This window comes from Gossypium raimondii, chromosome 11 (genome assembly GCF_025698545.1).
Source record: "Gossypium raimondii isolate GPD5lz chromosome 11, ASM2569854v1, whole genome shotgun sequence".
Taxonomy (NCBI): domain Eukaryota; kingdom Viridiplantae; phylum Streptophyta; class Magnoliopsida; order Malvales; family Malvaceae; genus Gossypium; species Gossypium raimondii.
Window position 1 is genome coordinate 53,576,981 of NC_068575.1, and position 18,056 is coordinate 53,595,036.

Genomic DNA, 18,056 nt, shown 5'->3' on the forward strand with positions numbered 1-18,056 from the left:
TAACGTGAAGATTTATAAAAGCAAGTTAAAAATTTGAAGAGTTTAAATTTGAATGAAATTTTATAACTCGGTTTAACATGTTTATAAGTGTATATGTTCTGGTAATGCCTTGTACCGTATTCCGGCGTCGAATACGGGTAAGGGGTGTTACAATGTGACATCGCCAGATTTAGTCATAACGTTTAGACCGAATTTTGGGTGTTACATCAGTACTATCTAATTAATGTTTTACGAAACTTTTTTGTTTTCTTGGATGAAAAGAAGGTTAAAACAAATGCTACTGAAGAGGAAAAATAACTGGCAATGATGGTAATAGTATTAGCAAAACAGAGAGCTTTTGTCGTATGGAAATGGTAAAGAGTATGTATGTATGTATGTATGTATGTATGTATGTATGTATGTATGTATGTATGTATGTATGTATGTATGTATGTATGTATGTATGTATGTATGTATGTATGTATGTATAAGATTTCTATACATCATGTAATACAAAATTTGGTTTGGTTTTTTACAGGGTAAGGATGTTAAGAAGCGAGACTCTTGCTTTGATCATACACCTGAAGAGGCATTCAAGTCCATCTTCAAGATCTTGAATAAACAGCTCCAAATCTTTTAGCTGGTTTTGCATCTCAAGATTTATGATCTCAGATTTGGTTGTTCCGAAGGATTTCAAAGCAACATCAACCTTTCCGAATTCATTCACGTTTCTTGAAGCATCTTCGCACGCTATTCTTCTTTGATGCAATAGTTTTGAAACTGATAACCAACTTCTAGGCTTTGGTCCGGTGATGAGAGATAACAAATCCTCAAACATAGAACATGTCACTGCTTCAATCTCCTTCAGCATGCTAACAGTCTCTGAAGGTGAGACTGTGTTTTTCCTTTGTACGACCTTCAAGTTCCCCAATGCCTTGTGGATAGTCTTTTTGGAAACTTTCCTGGAGCTTATGTATTTCCTCACTTCACTTGCAATCTCGGATTCACCGATTTTCCTTCGACGCAAAGCCGATTGAAGTTCATTTGTGCTTTCTTTTGTTTGCAGCACAATATCTTTCGTAGTGCTGCAAAGGTCGAGGAGTCTAAAAGAACCATCCAACAACTCATCAGCGCATTCATGGGTTAAAGCATGGTGGGACAGATGCAGCTGAAGAAACTTAACAACACAATCATACAAATCTTGAAAGCCATTTAGTTTATGGCTTATTGATGATGATGAAGTAGATGCCTCTATAGAAGTCCTCAATCTATTCAAATGCTCATTAACTTCTGTTGCTAGTGGATGTTGTCTAGATGAGCGGGGGAAACTGTTGGATCGAGTGGCTGCCATTGTTTTTCTTCTGAACAAAGAAGCCTATTTGTCGAATCAATGTTTCTTGCAATTTTCACTGAAATACTAGGCATCTGCTCCCAAGTTATATATATGTATATGCATATCAATCCATGGAGACAAAGGGAATCTCAAATGCTTCTTCTATATGCTAATGTTAACATGATTAAGATCTCGATCAAACGGTGACAGCAATGTTCATGCAATGTCTCCCCTTTACCATCTCTCCAGCTCACTATCCAAGCACTTCAATATATATATATATATATATCCTTTCCATTTCTTTGCACACGTTGAAACCATCCTAGTTGCCAATGCACGGGAGTTGGTGACATTTTTCAAATATATTAAGGAAAAACAGACAACCAATCCATTATTTCCACGTGTGTGTTAGCACTTACATTATTTTTCATGTAATTTGATAAGCAAGTAAAGAAGGGTTTGAAGTTGAACAAGATCCACTTATGATCCTTGCTTCCTTTTCCCCTAACATAAGAAAATTTTATGATTAACATAATATCAAATTAGCATCTTTTCATTGCCATTTTCCATGTAATAAATTAATGGGCATCGAGCTTTTAGTTTTTAGCAAGTCTTCCATTGTCTTCAGTGGGACAAGAGGAATCCTGGCAGCTCACATATTCATAGAAATGTTTCATGAGATATTCCAAGATACCAATTGTGATGATGAGGCTCTATAATTCAACTTGGTAAAATTAAAGGTAGGTCTAAGTTACTCAGATTCAGGTGTAAGTTTTGGATATTAGCATGTACTGGATAAAAGTATTTTTCAAGTTTTTTCTTGTTCGTTGTTGAATATGCTTGAAGTAAAAAATTCCTGCAACCATTTTGGAAATATAACTAAATGATTTCACAAGAGGTAGAATTTTGAGAATGAAGATTGTATAATCTTTGTATTTCTTTTCTATTGTATAACCTCTGTAAAATTACAGTATATGTACAACTGCGATGCCCATATTTAACAGCTGATGATATTAAGAACAGTAACTCTAGTTTTGATCATACGCCTGGAGAGGGTTTCAAGGCCTTCTTCAAGATCTTGGATGCTCAACTCTGAGCTTTGAAGCTCCTTTTGTACGTTCTCGACATGCTTCATGTTTTCGGATTTAATGCAGGAACGCACTGCAGCTTCAGCACTCAAAATTTCATTTGCTTTCTGTTCTTCCTCGCACATTACTTTCTTCTGGTGCATTAGCTTCGAAACCAGCGACCAACGGCTCGATTTTGATTCTGCCTCTGACGCTGAAATAAAGGACAATACGGATTCTAGCACGCTGATGGTAACTGCTTCTACATCTCTTAAGATGCTAATCACAGCTCCATTCTCGCCAGGAGTACTGAGTTTATTCTGTATATGCTTCAAGTTCGCTAAGGCCTTCCAGATTGCCTTTTTCATGGCTTTCCTAGATGTTAAGTAGTTCCTAAACTCATTAGCAAGCCTTTCGGCTCCACGTCTTCTGCGCAAAATTGATTGAAGCTCTTGTGTGCATTCCTTTGTCTGCAACAAGGCATCCTTAGCAGTGGTACATACATCCAAGAGCATGAGAGATCCATCCAAAAGCTCTTCAACCATTTCCCTTTGCTTCTCTTGGGCTAGAGCTTGTTGAGTGAGTGGAAATTGAAGCAATACATCAACACAATCATGCAAATTCTGAAGACCATTTAGATTGTGGCCTATCGATGATGATGTAGAGGCTGATTGAGATGCCCTCAATCGGTTCAAGTCGTCGTCTATTTGTGAAGCGATGGGGTGTTGCCTTGAGGGCAAGCTGTTTGATCGAGCATGGTAAGAGGCTGCCATTTTCTTGTTTTGCAAAAGCGATTTGTGTTTTCAACTCTGCTTAGCTATTTGCTGTAGCCCCTTAACATCTGCTCAACATATATATTACATGTTGAGGGCAGACATGAGGAATCTCAATCATTTTAAATATCAATTGGAAGCAAGCAACATGAACTAACTGGATCTCGATCCCCACAACTATCGCCAAAATGTTTCTGCTGTGTCTCCTCTCCACAATCACAACAACTCATCACCCTTCGGTAGCAACAAACACTACTAGTTTTCAATGCCATAATATCCATATATACAAATATCATACAATAATGCGCACGGTGGTACTACATTCAATGCCTTGTATTAATGAATCATTTGCTTTTAACTTGTCTCGTCTTCTTGTTGTTATTGCTGTATTGTCGATCAGGTTCTGCAAGGAGGCAAGATCCGGTTGCTTCTAACAAATTATTATTTTTTATGCAGCAACACATGTATGTATGTGAATGAAATTATTTATTTATTATTATTACTGGTTTTTAGCCAATACGAGTCCTTTAGCTGCTTTTGCATCTCGACATGATGTGTTCATCTCCTGACCCACAACCGGCATCAACATTTTCAAACTCATTAATGTCTCGTCCTGTTTACCATTCGATTCTGGAAACTAACAACCAGCTGATCAAATATATTTTCATTAACTCAGTCGAATTAATCAAGTTTTATTCACTCTACCCTGACTATAATCATTAAATAAATATTCAAATTGAAAAGATACACAATATTTTATAATGACTAAAATATTGTATTTTAGATGATACAATCATTTTTCGCATAATTAAATCTCAATTTATTTAAAATAATCAAAGAATTGAATTAATTTCGTGTTAACATAAAACTTAAAACGCATAGCAATATATATATATATATATATATATACATTTTGTGTTGATGATAATTTTAATTATTTTCGAATAACCAAATCAAATTAATTTTGATTCACAAATTGACATTTTTTGTAATATTATATTTCTTAGACATGGTAACTCATTTTTTGTAACATATGGTGGAAAAACTCCCACAAAGTTCAGAGAAATTAATGTAACATATGACTTTAAACATAATATGGTGAAAAAACAAAATTTAATATTGTTCAAGCTGAAGATTGACGCATTAAGCAGTTGAGCCATGGATTTTGCTCATTCCCTACTAAAGATGATCAGTGTTGATGCAGTTTCTAATGGATTAGGTAGGAGAGTGATCTTTGATGGAGGTGGGATGGACTTAAATATTCTAAGACTCTTGCAATACATGGGAGAGCTAAGGGGCAACGAAGCCCTGTTGTGAGATGCTTTTCAATGCTTAAATTAGAATAGTGAGTCAAGAAAAAAATAATATAGCGAGAACAAAAGGTTGAGATGAAAGAGATGCCAAAAAAAAAAAAAGATTATGGGGACCAAAATTAAGTTATATTAGTTTAAAATTTTTCTAGAATGATTAAATTATAATTTTTTTATTTTTGGAAGGTTAGAATCAAATTATAAAATTTTAAGGGTGAAAAATACGTTTTACCATTGTATTAGTTAAAATAATTTAATTTTAAAAAGACTAAAACAAAGATTTCCATTTTGGGGAGCTTTGGAGAAGATGATGGAACAAAGCGAGAGTTTAAAGGTTTTATTTTTGAGAAAAGTTAGAAAATGTAAAAATAAAGTTGAATTGATGGAATTCAATATGAATATTTGATTTCTATTTCTCTTTTCTCATCTTTACTTCTAAACTTTTAATTAATTAAATTTCTTTCCTAAGATTGCAGTCGATTCCATATTTAGTTAATTAAAATTTTCTATTTCCAGTCCTTTTCTATTTGTAATTGAGATTTGATTATTTATTGGCATAATAATAGAATTTGTCCTTTAACGTTTACATCTTTGTCAATTTGGTTCTTTTTTTTTATTCAAATAAAGACTAAAACGTTAAATTTTAAACATATCAATCTATATCGCAATTTACATCTACTTCATGCTAATTTTTTTGAACTTTTATATATTTTTGAATTTCAATTTTTAGTATCATGTCAAGTATGGAGTATCGTGAATTGCCATATTGGTTTCCACACCAAAATCGTTAAAAATAATGTTTTACTTAGCATTTTCTTTTAAAAACGATTTGACACTTTTGAAAGGTTAATCATCAAATTTAGTTCAAAAATTTTGTTAAATTCATAGAAAAGATAAATGTTGAAAGTTAAATTTATGATCATGGCTTATAAATACCTAAAAGTATATCTCAAAACAACACCTCTATATCTCACATTCATCCTAGAATATCTCTAAAAAAATTTGGGGTAAAACAATTCATCAACAAAATGAGCTGCTCATTTGATTATTTTTTATCAAGTATTTAAAATATATATTTTAATGATCAAAGTATTTTCATTAATTTAGTCAAACTAATCCGGGGGCGAATCTAGGGGGCTAGTAGGGGTCCCAGCCCCTTAAAATAGAAAATTTTTAATTTTGGTCCTTTAAAAATTTTAAAATTTTAAATTAATAAAGGTAAAATTACATTTTGACCCCCTAAAAATGATAAAATTTTGATTTAATCATTTAATAATTATATTTTACAATCGTAAAAATTATAATTTAATTTTAGCCCAAAAATGATAAATTTTTATTTAATCCTTTAATAATTATATTTTTACAATCGTAAAAATTATAATTTAATTCCGACCCCTAAAAATTTCGTCCCTCAACTAAATCATGTTAAACTTTTATTTAGTCTACTGTTATTAGTATTTAAAACTTAAAATCATATATCAAACTTTTATATTTTATTTTTTAAAATTTAAATAGATATAATCCTTAAATAAAAATTCAAATTGAAAATCACAAGTAAAAAATGCATCTATAAATATGCAAAACATGACTAAAATATAATATTTTATGTATTTTGGATAATACAATTATTTTTGGCATAATTAAATTTCAAAATAGTTAAAATAATCGAAGAATTAAATTAATCTCATATTATGTGACACCTTCTACTCGAACCAATTGTTGGATCCGAATATAAAATGTCACATTCCATTGCCGAAACAACTTACTTTTCTATCTTACTTTTTGAAATGGAAACATAGTGATAAAATTATTTTATAAAAATTTTGGCAACATATTTATTTATTTTACGTAAAAAAACCTGCAAAATTTAGATTTCACAATATATCCACATTCAAATCATCTCTTAAATCAATTTTTCGCACTTCTATTTATTGAAACATACCAATAAACTAGAATTCTACGCTTTACTAATTCATCAAAACATTAGTTATAAAATACTAACAAAGAAAACATAACAAAAATATTTAAATTCAGTTTACGACACGGCATTATATATATATTTATATACAAGTCTAGGTATCTACCATTTATATCAACTATAAAGTAATTTTTTTATCAACATTATTTGAGTTGATCTTCGATTCTTCGGATGCTGTTGGAATTGCCTACCGAATCTAACTACCTGCACACGAAAATTTAGATAAACTGTATGCGAAAATTTGGATAAGTATTGAACAAAAATTAATTGATAGAAATAAATTAAAACTTAGATTGTAAATAGCATTAATAACATCACACTAAAATGAAATTCTAATATTAATAAATTTTAATATTACAATATTGACAAACCGAATAAAAAAATAAGTTTTTTAATCAAATTCAAAATCGCGTAATTAATTTAATTCTTAAAATATGAAATTTCAAATAAATTTAACTTTTGTTTTTGCTTTTCTTTCAATTTAGACCCCGCTCTAAGGTTTAGACTCATAACCAGAAATATGAATCCGTCACCCCAAGTTGTTCGACAATAATGGCTATCAGAATAGTCCATGACCCTCTAGGGATTGAGGCTAATAATAATAATAACTAACCAATTTGGCCTTTTCTCCCTCGATCCTCTGGGAATTGGAGAGTTCTAAATCATCTAATATAAAGATTCTATGGCATGCCAACTATATTTGATTTAGCCTAACTTAGTGTAACAAGGTAAAAACCAAATTTCATGATCCGTTTTAATTCAATTCCATTTTCATATCATTCTCATTTCAGTTTCATTTCATGTTCAAATCATATATTGCCTAATGTAAAATTAGGCTTCCAATGCAAAACATACTATACATTTACTTTCACCATTTGAAATCTTAATATTCAAATTCAACTCGAATTATAAATTTACTAATTTTATCGTTGAAGTCATAGTTTTCAATTTAAAACATGATCTTAATACTAATTAAATCATTGAAAAATCATAAAAATAAAATTTAGAAAGCTAATCATAGTAAAATAAATATTAAAAGTATTATGTAATGAAAATAAGATATTAGCGAAACCGAAATTTCAATCGCTTTACTCCTTTTCTTCGTCTTTCTTTTCAAGATCTTGTTTAGTTTTAGCTATAATAGGAGCAATTCAATATGAAACAATGTCATTTATTCATTCTAATACTAAAACTAATAATAACAAACTTAAATATGCATGATTCATCTAGTTAACAACTTAAGTTTCTTAGTCTAAAATTTACATATCTTTCGACTCGATTATTCTTTTCTAATTCCGTCTTCACCAGAATACCCATTGCTTCACAAACTATCATTTAGCACCAATATTACACAAAGTGGCCAAAATTAACTACATCCCCTTCACCATGGCCGAATATGGAAAAGTGGTTTTCTATCCACTTTTATTTCATTTTCACACTTCCAAAAAGTTAAAAATTATCTCCTAACCATTTTCCATTTTTTTTTAAAAAAAATTTTGACTTATTTCTCCAATATTTCATAAACTTCCATCAATATCTTTTAATAGTAATTTTAAAATACTTGATAAAATCAAAATCTGTTGGTACATATATGTAGAACAAGCTTCAAAACTTCAAAATCAAGGAAATTTTGAAAAAAACCATACATTATACTTGAATTTAAAGGAAAATAATGAAAGAAATTTTGTCTAGCTTTGGTAAAAGAAAGAAAATGAGAAAGATGTCCATCTTTCTCTCTTTTATGTATTATAATATTAATTAATAAAATATTATTATTTAATAAAATATCATTTAAAAGTCATCATGTTATTGATTTTTTAAGTAATGGTAAAATTGTCATCAAGTCCTTTCCATTAAAATAAAATGAAATACTTGCATTTTAATTTCTATACTTTCTCAATTTATTTAATTTAGTCCATGAACTCAAACCGAGTTTTCAACTTAACCACATACTCCTACTAATAATTCTCTATGTTTTCATGTATGACAGTTTTCTCTACAAACGACTACAATTTTTATACTACTATTTATTTATAAATCACTTATTCAAAGAAATTGGATGTTACATGTTAAGTTTACACATAGATTTTGTATTTATGATAATTTTAATTATTTTTAATATCACAAATTGACGTTTTTGTAAGATTGTATTTCTTAAACATGGTAAGTTTTTGTTCTGGAATGTGTTGATACATTTAAAAATATTTTGAAGAATAACCAAGCGGCCAAAGTGCTAATTTTTGAACAATTTTAAATTGAAAAACTAGATTGACAAAGAAAAAAAGTGAAACATTTACCATCATGTTTGATAAACATCAAACTTGAGCTCATTGCTTCTCGTAGGGCTGGAGCAAAAACATTGATTAATTAAAACTATAATATCAACAAGATCCATAAACCAACAAATCAATTAAATATTTAACTCCAAAAACAAAATGAAAAATAAAGCATTCTTAGTCTCATAACTCCAGTCAAATAACTCTCAAAATGCTCAAAAACCTTCTGAAGTTGGTTTGCAAACGATACATCCTTCCACTTAACCAAATTAATAGCTCTCTGAGTATTCGAATATCCCCAAATGAAGCTTCTAATCATCTTTTCCAGCAGACACCTGCGCGTATAAGTGGGGATCGAAGCCAATACAGACATGATTAAAATGAAGGCCCTGAAAACGATGAAAGCAACTTTATTGGTGCTTGATGAAGCTAGTCGAATGTTTGACCTTCAGCAAATAAGGTCCATTGTTACAGTGGCCCAGACAGAGTTACAGTTGGAGAAGTGGGAATGACTAATGAGGATATTACCCAGGTTGTTCATGTAATTCCGAGAAGTTACCCTGTCTTGTAGAGAAGCTACCCGGTACTATTGATGAGGGTGATGTTTTGCTTCTATTCCAAGAAAGCTTGTGTTGTTGAGATTGAATCACGGCTCTCTCACAGGGGTTTTTAGGTTGCCGCCTTTATCAGGCTTCACTAATGGAAATTCTACAAAAGTTTAAATATGGCATCTACCATGTTCTTGTAGCGACTGATGTTGCTGCCCGTCATCTTGACATCAACTCAATTGTGAACTTTGATATTGCAAAAGAGACCTATTGGTGGGACAGGTTGTGCTGGTGATAAAGATGGCACTGCATATACTTTGATAACTCAAAAGGAGGCGCGGTTAACAGTTTGATTGCCGCTGGTCAGAAGTCCCAATGGAACTCATGGATCTTGCTATGAAGCTAATTCAATTACTTCATTTAATATTTGTTTTGTAGTCAATGGCATTCATTAAAGTTGTTAAAAAGCAAAATGGGGTACGCTTTTTGCTCTTCATTTCTAGATTGCTTGCCAACAACAATACCTGTGATTGATGGAACTCTCTTAATTACTTCCCTAGCTTTCCTTCATTCTTGAAATTGTGGCCACTTGATATGATTTACATGTCCTTTAAAGTTGTCGCGTTTGCCGTGTCCATAAATAGGATAGGATGCAAGAAAAGGAGGTATGATTCTATTATGACATGCCAATGCAGCTGTATATCTATGCTTGTTTATATGCAGCTACAATTCTGTTTAAGCTTTTGTGAAATGAAATGTGAAGCAACTAAGAAAGAGTTTCGATAACCAGTTTGTTTTATATGTTTTCCCTAAAAAACTTATGGCTGATGCCATTTACATAAACAAGAATTTTTTTCTTCAAATCTTGAATTAGCCTTGTCTGTATAATTATCAAGCTTAGTTAGTCCCCTTGTTGCTTTCTGTTTAATCATAAATTCAGTTAAATTTCATATTTATGGTCTTGAATTTTCACTTTCTGCATTTTTATTTGCTCTCTATCTTTCCTTGGTCGTGTGTTCTTATTTGAGGAGAATCTTTAGTTTGCTGATAGGGGCAACAAATAATTTTTAAGAGCAGCAAAATCTTTAGGGGAAAAAGGTCAAATAGTGCGTCATTCACTGCGGTAAACTACGAGAACCATTCCGTTACACATAGCAAACAAGAAGCAATGGCTGGGAAATGCTCAATTCATCGTTGCTTCAATTGTAAAGGTACAGCACACTGGTGAGGCTCGTTATTGGCTGTCAAATAAGCCGGCAAATATTGATAAGCACATGGTAACTTGTCCTAGCAATAAGATTTTGATTTTATCCCATAAACGATTAAGGGAGAGATAGTTGCAGGGGAGTTCAGCTATAGAGAAATCTTTATATATCAACAATTCGTACACACCCACATTAGGGTAGGTTGGAAGCCTAAATCAAGATGTTATGCCTTTGGACATTTCATCACATCCACGTTTCTTCGAATTTCACGTCGTTTATTAGCAATTGGGCATACATCCAGGCAGGGCTCTTTTAGGGTGTCATCATTCTCCGGCAATGGTGGGCTAACCCCAAATTTGAACTGCCATAGCAAAGTTAAAACAACTTAAAACAGCCAATTGGTGACCCTAGAAATCAGCAGTTGCAGAGATAACAAGAATATAATAGTGCATCATTAGAGGTACTTTGGCTTTAATGAAAACCTAACCACTTTTTTGAGGTAAAAATCTGGTTAATAGATTTTTACTTCTTCTGCAGAAAAGGAGGCTTGCCGATGATAAACAAATGAAAGTGAACGGGTGAAATTACATGTCACCGGCTCAATCTGATTTTGCTGACAATGTTACTCCCCATAACCAAAATGAGTTTCAGAAGATTGAACGCACTTCAATGTACCAAAATTTTATGAAGAAAGGGATGGGGCTCGAGTCGTTGGAGTTACCTGACAGCTATAATCGCAGAAGTTAGGCTCCATCAGCAGAGGGACCCCCATGTAGTCCTTGAAGAAACTCTGCAAAACCAGTAATGCAACAACTCTCAAGGTAAAAGTCCACTTAGATTGCAGGTACGCTGAAAAATTTCATGCATATAAATATAATAATTACTAACCTGTGTTGGAAGCTTACAAGTATTGATACAAATCCCTACGCACTTACTTTCCTCTAAGTACTTGCATCTCTCTACAAAAACCTGCAAGAAATTGAAGTGCTCCGATCATGAAAATGAACCTCATTTTGCTCACATTATCATGTGAATCTTAAATCAAAGTTTACCCCGCTATTGCAAGAGGTTCCATCAGGAAGATCCACAGAATTAACCTTGCATGTGCCCATAAGCCACTGACAGGTAAGCACAGTCACCCTTGCTTAACAACACACACAGAGAAGAAAAAATTGAAGTCATAGCCATTTAATTTAACATCAAGTACCATCTGAGAGAAAACTGTCCTATGTTATGAATGAAGATTCAACTCACCAATCATCATTGCAGCGACCCTCCCTCCATCTATAGGAGCTATAAGGATTTTGTAAAGCTCTAACAATAATGGCGGAAACAGTGACTTCAATATTCGAACCTGTCATGTCCAAAGCAACAACCACCAATAAGATATATAATGAGCAAAACAGGGAGAAGAAAGAGTTCAGATTGGAACACCGCAGCATCTTTGGTGTGAGAATTGCTTCTGCTGTTCATCATGAGGGCTTTCGCCAATTCAATAAGTCCACCATATCCAGGCTTCTCCGAATCCCATCCAACTTCCTGTAACAGCCCTTAAAACAAAAAAAAACACCGAATAAATGTTTCTTATTTGACTTGTCATACAACAAATTGAGTGGCTGGACTGAAACAATTTCCCCCAAACTTACCTTTACCAATTTGTCACGAAAGGAATTCAGGAAAAAATGGTCCAAGATTCCTGGCTTATACTCAGCCTTTGAACCTTCACTGTGTATCTGAAAACAAATAGGAGAAGTAGTAAATGAAAGATTTCAAATTACAGAGTAGAGTAGATGAATGGAAACCCACCGTTTCGGGAGAGACAGAGGAGCAAAAGGCGCGGAAAGATGTTCGATTTTGCAGTGAAGATGTTGGAAGAAGGTAAATAGGAGATGAAGATACCATCACAGTTTGCGGAGCAGGAAGAGTCAGAGCCAGAGGCGTCATTTTCATTTCACTTGCCAAACTAATTATCACTCTTTTCCCCTTTATTTTGGCGTTTTAAACTTGAGATGGATAGAGACGAGTGCCAAGGCAAATAAAAGATTGCGGGTAGAGTGAGTCATTAGAGTTTTCGTTTCTGCATCACCAACCATAAATTTTACATTTCCTCCTGATTGGATAAAATAAGACATCACGGATCAATATAGGTAGTTCCTCTTCCTCATTCTTGGTGATGCGCTGGAATTCAACTCAATCAGTTTCTTTCTTAAGAATATTTTTGCATATACAAGAATTCTTGGCGATGCCTTCATTATTTAATCATGTAGAATATTTTGTATTCTTGTTATCGCTATCGTCTTATTATTATTATTATTCCACTCTCATAGTTTAATAACATTTTTTACCCTCATTTGTGATCAATAGCAATTAATAAAGTACACTTTTAAATCATCCTTACCTGCAAAATATCACTTCATATAAAGTTGTATAAAATAAAATCCAGCGATCAAATGTTATAAAAAATTGTTTGATCATTCTTCGGATCTCTCCAAATGTTTCCGAATCCCCACAACCGACAAACATGTGGATGTTTTGGAGTTTCCATTTCTTAATTCTTACCGTAGTTTTATTTTACCCGAAAATACAAAAGCTACAGCATTTAAGTATTTCTGCTGTAATGCTTTAGCTGCTTCACTAATGTTCCAACTTCCAAATAGCTCTCTATGAATGGATCAACTTTGGGATACGATTGTGAAAGAGGCAACGAAAGTTCTGCACACACACTCACGGACCTAAAACTTGCATATCAAAATCGAGTCTAAAAGGAACACTAATGATATCACTCTCCGAAATTACAGACACCTTTCTCAATTTATCTATTTGGAGTTGGACTTGTAAATTACATCTCATCCAATTTTATTAAACTACAAATACAGTGTCCATATCGAAACAGACTTGCAAACCCCACCCCCGCCAGAAAAAAAAAAAAAAAGAAAATGCTAGAAGGTTAGTAAAACAAAAAAGGACAACCCAAAAAAGAGCCAGAACAATACCAAGGACACTGACCTATAGACCTTGACTTTGAGTAAATACCACTACCATCCCCCATGAAGTATGAAGTTCAAAAAAGGATGCACCATTGATTCTTATGATGGTGCTGAAACTTTGTTTGGAATAACAGAACATACATGTAGAATACTTATTTGCTTATGTTTTGATTTTAGATGCTTTGTTTCAGATTCACACTGCGGATCCCTATAGAAGATTTAGGTCGATAATGCTCATCTGTGTCCACCTCTTCAATTTCCTGGGCAAAATATTGTACCAACACAATAGATATAACTTCAACCAGCTTCTAGGTTTATGAAGCATATGGTATCTGAAAATGATAACCATATGAAAGAAATCTGGAAACATTTTAAATGCCTCCAACCAATTTTGAAAAAAGTAATGCACAAACAATTCAATGGAAATAAACAATAGCTTGCTTGTTACCTGAACAATGTCTTCTCCCTTAATGACCTTCCCAAAGACAATAAGCTTCTCATTTAGATCTGGGATTGGTGCAGTTGTGATGAAAAGCTCAAATTCTTTCTTATCATGCTTTACCTTAGAAGTTCCAAGCATGAATGCTTCATGCTTCAAACTGGTTGAACATCAGAGGATGTAAGTTACAACAAGAAGTATGCACGTCTGGCCTTAGTTAGGATGGTCAATCAACGAAGAAGTAAAGAGGACAATATGAGTGATTGAGTTCAATCATCAATGTACTAACCTTGTATCAAGTTGGCTGTATTGCTTTCCTTTCAAAGTCCAGTCCTCTACAGCTCCCAGCTTATCACTATCACCAGCCTGAATCACATAGTGCTTTATCACATGGCGAAAAAGCATTCCATTGAAGTGTCCTCTCTGACTGCATATCAATCACATGATTCGTGAGGATGACTTTGGAAGACACGGGTCTTCCTTTGAACCGGCTAATGAAATTCAGTAGCACACCATGTTCAACAGGAAAAAAGGGAAAATAATATATTTTTAAACATAAAAAGAAAGAAATTCTTGCACTGCACTTCCTAGAAGTGTTTGGCTGCCCGCCTATCCCATGATTCAACAAACCATGCATTTGCACATCCCACCTAGACCAACTACTTGAAAGTACAAAAGAAATGGATCTGTTTTTATTCCAAAAGAAGCTAGATTAGAATATAAAAATATGGCTAAACATGATTTAGCACTAAACCTAAATTAGATGGAGCTTACATCAATTCCATTAAACAAATTTGCCAGTTTACACCAAACTCTGAGAATGAATCTTAAGAATTAAAACTATAGTGATAAATTCCATGCATTCTTGATAGATAGACAGATGCATAACACTCAACCAACAAAAACAACACCATGATGCCCAAATAGACGGCAATGCTACAAGATTAGAGCCTAACAATTTAGAAAATAAAACTGCAATTTGATCTAGAAAAATAATTTAAAACTATTGCTGACTGTTTCACAAGCAAGTATGAACTGCTCAGCTCTACCAACATCATTTTTCTTCAATTCAAATATTGATCACATAGACTTTACTGATTCCAGTACTTACCATAAATCAAGGAATTGATCAACAACTTCAGGAGAACTGTCCTTGAAGAGCTCCACTGTTATATAGCCTTTCGCAGTATCTAAAATCTAGTAATAAGAAGGGGTAAAACAGAGTTAATTCAGTGGATAAAACTCATTCTGAATAAGATTTCGATATAAAAGCCTAAAAGTAAAACAAAGTAATAAATGAACAACTCAGCTAAATTTCATTCATCACAAAAAGCCAACCTGTCAAGATTGTAGGATACAATTGAAAAACCTCAAAAGAATACCAAAAAAAGATGCTTTATTGAGAGACATGCTAATGAAATGTTTTCTTAATAGGTGATGCTACCGAGAACATGATAAAAGAATTTCTTTTGTAATGTCTTTAGATGAATTCATGTACTCACAAGACACGTGCCTGCAAGATGAAGGAAAAATTTACTTGTAGAAAGCTTGTTAAATAGATAAAAGAAATGCGTTATGGAGAGACATACTAAGGAAATATATGTTTCCTTAATAGGTGATGCAACCAAGAACATGATAAAAGAATTTCTTCTGTAATGTCTTTTGATGAATTCAAGTGCTCACAAGACACATGTGCAAGCTGAAAAAAATATTAGTCGCTGAAAGCTGGTTAAATAGATAAATATATATATATGCATTGGATAAAAAAACACATTGTAAGTTAATCACCTAGGTCAATATTGTTTCTCAGAACTAGGCACAGCACGTTGCAGGCCAGTATTACAAGAAAGTAGACATTATTCACACAGGCACCAAATATTAATTAGGAAAGAGCTTAGCAAGTAAGGAACCTACAGCATATCCTGGAAGATCAGACTTCTTTGAATCCATGAAAGAGTTGTCACCCTACCAAATACAAGCCACAATCATTAGAGAGGATATAAAGTTAGACATAATAATAACAAACAGGCAAAATGCCTCATCATAGAAAGCCTCATAAACAAGGATACATTCACAAAAGAACAGAGAAAAATTGCCTTCAAAAATCCTGAAAGGATGATACGTTGATACAGGGCACTGAGTAAAGAGTTCTACCGTAATTGATGAAACCAAGACTTAAAACAAATATGAGACCATGAGGATCAAGAAAACCATTTAGAATAAATAAGGTTCTTAAAGAGTGTACCTCAATAACTGATTCCCTGTTTTCAATATGAATTCTTGACCTAAAGACAAGAAAATTGAGTCAAATTCCACTGACTACTAAATATAAACCATAATTTATTCTCCACAAGCAGTTTTATTTTTAAATGCACTGCTCTGCAATTTGCAAGTCATACAGTAAATTACATGAATAAACAAAGTATGCACATAATCAAGTTTAAAAGCATTGCAGCACTAAATCCCATGGCCAACAGCCGAATTGCAACGAACCTTTGAGTCCAGTGTCTGTAGGTGGCATACACAAAAAACAGAATCAAAACGACAATCAAAGTCAACATAATAATTGTTGTAAGACTTATTCGAGCTGGCCCTTTCTTCCTTTTGCTCTGTTGTAGCAGAGCTTGTGGTTTGATCCTCGCCATCACCTTAAAACTTCAGTTCCAACAATAAAATCCTGAATTTAGAAACAAAAATTCGTGTCAAATCCTGGAGGTAATAAATGCATTACTAGCTATGAAGCAGTAAATAAACCACGAACTCTTTTAGTTCAAATATGTACCGGAAAAAAAGGATTTATTGAGCGTAGGAAAAATAAACTCATAATTGGCCAGTGTGCCATATAATTCGGATATAAGTGCAGGTCATGATCTTCCAAATATATAAAAAGGCTTAGGAAAATTATAGTATTCTCGTGAAACTCATCCTCCGGTCCGCGTAACATAGATTAAAACTAAATTTTTCAAAGCTACAATAATTTTTCAAAGTTTACAGTATCAAGAATCAAGGGTGAAGTTGAACATCCTAAGATCTAAGAGTTGAAAATTGAAATATATGGAAACTTAAGAAAGGAAAAAATATAAAATAATAACTCCTGACTTGAATTTTTCATCCAGTTGGAAATAAAAACCCTAGAAAAGAGAATCTTCTGGGACGAAAAAGCAGAAATTGGAGGAAAACAATTATAAGACATCAAAGTTCAAATCGGTTAACTTCAAATCAATGGAGAGAGAGAAAGTACCGGCAATTTAGCGTTAGTCCCGTCGAAATGAAAAAGGAAAAAAGTGAGAGTATTTGTTACTTTTTTCTGGTGTCTGGAGTTGTTGATCCCTTCGTATAGGCTCCGCAACGAGAAGATCCAGCCAAAGCGTTTTACGATTCTTCCAGTGTTCTACCAGTTAATCCTCATTATTCACAGAAATAGATAACGGGAATTTTAGAGAGTTGGGTCCATAACCTTTTCTATTAATGGACCTTTTATCCTTTTTTTTTTTTTTTTAACTTCACAATATATTAACTTTATGCTTTTAAGTCACCATTTACCCTCTAATTATTTTGATACTTAATTTTTTAGGGTGACTCTTTTGCCCGAAAAATTATTCTTTTAATTTTTCATTTAAGTTTTTAGCTTTTTAGTTCTTTAACTCACATTTTCTATTAAATCAACTCAAAATTAATAGAAATTTTAATATTTGTTAACTTTGCTAACATGACATACCCATGAATTGTTATGTAGATGACATGTCAATATTTAATTAATTTTTAATCTTTTAAAATGTTTTAAAATATTTTTATGATTTTCAGAATTTTAAATAATTTTAATGACTTCTAATTTTTAAAATTAGTTTTATATTTTTTAAATTTTAAATTTTAAAATTAATTAAATAATGACATAAAATCCACATAATAATTCACGTGCATGCAATGTAGCAAAGTTAAAAAATTTAACTTTTATATTTATTTTGAGTAATTTGACAAAAAAAGTAAAATTAAGAACTAAAAAAGTAAAAAGTTAAATAGAAGGCTAAAATCAACCTTTTCTGTTTGTAAAATTAGAATTAAGCTTTTTTTTATTTCACTTTAATAAGCCAACTATCATTTTTGTTCTATTTTACAAAAGAAAAATACTGATAAGAACATAACACGTGGCACACTATTGGT

At 32.6% G+C, this 18,056-nt stretch overlaps 4 protein-coding genes across 6 annotated transcripts; all 4 read right to left on the reverse strand.

The window, feature by feature from the left end:
* Positions 1–511: 511 nt before the first annotated feature.
* On the reverse strand, positions 512–1,330 carry LOC105801471 (uncharacterized). Its single transcript, XM_012632761.2, has one exon. The coding sequence runs from the start codon at positions 1,328–1,330 to the stop codon at positions 512–514; it is 819 nt and encodes a 272-aa protein (XP_012488215.1).
* A 979-nt stretch (positions 1,331–2,309) lies between these two features.
* On the reverse strand, positions 2,310–3,152 carry LOC105802943 (uncharacterized). Its single transcript, XM_012634857.2, has one exon. It carries the CDS (start codon positions 3,150–3,152, stop codon positions 2,310–2,312), a length of 843 nt encoding a protein of 280 aa, XP_012490311.1.
* Positions 3,153–10,433: 7,281 nt separating this feature from the next.
* LOC105802941 (beta-carotene isomerase D27, chloroplastic) lies at positions 10,434–12,623 on the reverse strand. 2 transcript variants are annotated; one of them, XM_012634853.2, is made up of 9 exons: positions 12,276–12,623; positions 12,116–12,202; positions 11,904–12,008; positions 11,724–11,823; positions 11,522–11,613; positions 11,358–11,438; positions 11,191–11,259; positions 10,957–11,082; positions 10,602–10,830 (listed from the first exon to the last, which is right to left on the reverse strand). In XM_012634853.2, the coding sequence occupies exons 1-8, from the start codon at positions 12,417–12,419 to the stop codon at positions 10,981–10,983; spliced, it is 780 nt and encodes a 259-aa protein (XP_012490307.1). In that variant the 5' UTR covers positions 12,420–12,623; the 3' UTR covers positions 10,602–10,830; positions 10,957–10,980. The 2 variants fall into 2 exon arrangements, with proteins under 2 accessions (XP_012490306.1, XP_012490307.1); XM_012634852.2 differs by lacking the exon at positions 10,957–11,082 and having other exon boundaries at positions 10,434–10,830; positions 12,276–12,588.
* Positions 12,624–13,223: 600 nt separating this feature from the next.
* LOC105802942 (peptidyl-prolyl cis-trans isomerase CYP21-4) lies at positions 13,224–17,358 on the reverse strand. 2 transcript variants are annotated; one of them, XM_052623749.1, is made up of 8 exons: positions 17,197–17,358; positions 16,389–16,572; positions 16,141–16,180; positions 15,810–15,860; positions 15,007–15,092; positions 14,185–14,322; positions 13,905–14,055; positions 13,224–13,716 (listed from the first exon to the last, which is right to left on the reverse strand). In XM_052623749.1, the coding sequence occupies exons 2-8, from the start codon at positions 16,538–16,540 to the stop codon at positions 13,630–13,632; spliced, it is 705 nt and encodes a 234-aa protein (XP_052479709.1). In that variant the 5' UTR covers positions 16,541–16,572; positions 17,197–17,358; the 3' UTR covers positions 13,224–13,629. The 2 variants fall into 2 exon arrangements, with proteins under 2 accessions (XP_052479709.1, XP_012490309.1); XM_012634855.2 differs by having other exon boundaries at positions 17,137–17,351.
* Positions 17,359–18,056: the final 698 nt, after the last annotated feature.

Excerpts from the sequence above, each read along its gene's own strand:
- LOC105801471 (XM_012632761.2), bottom strand. The coding sequence starts at position 1,330 with ATGGCAGCCACTCGATCCAACAGTTTCCCCCGCTCATCTAGACAACAT.
- LOC105802943 (XM_012634857.2), bottom strand. The coding sequence starts at position 3,152 with ATGGCAGCCTCTTACCATGCTCGATCAAACAGCTTGCCCTCAAGGCAA.
- LOC105802941 (XM_012634852.2), bottom strand. The coding sequence starts at position 12,419 with ATGAAAATGACGCCTCTGGCTCTGACTCTTCCTGCTCCGCAAACTGTG. Across the intron at positions 11,439-11,521 it reads GAACCTCTTGCAATAGCGGG|GTTTTTGTAGAGAGATGCAA; the intron begins GTAAACTTTGAT and ends AATTTCTTGCAG. Across the intron at positions 11,260-11,357 it reads CTTGTAAGCTTCCAACACAG|AGTTTCTTCAAGGACTACAT; the intron begins GTTAGTAATTAT and ends CTGGTTTTGCAG.
- LOC105802942 (XM_052623749.1), bottom strand. The coding sequence starts at position 16,540 with ATGGCGAGGATCAAACCACAAGCTCTGCTACAACAGAGCAAAAGGAAG. Across the intron at positions 15,861-16,140 it reads ACAGGGAATCAGTTATTGAG|GGTGACAACTCTTTCATGGA; the intron begins GTACACTCTTTA and ends TGTATTTGGTAG. Across the intron at positions 13,717-13,904 it reads AGGGAGAAGACATTGTTCAG|GAAATTGAAGAGGTGGACAC; the intron begins GTAACAAGCAAG and ends TATTTTGCCCAG.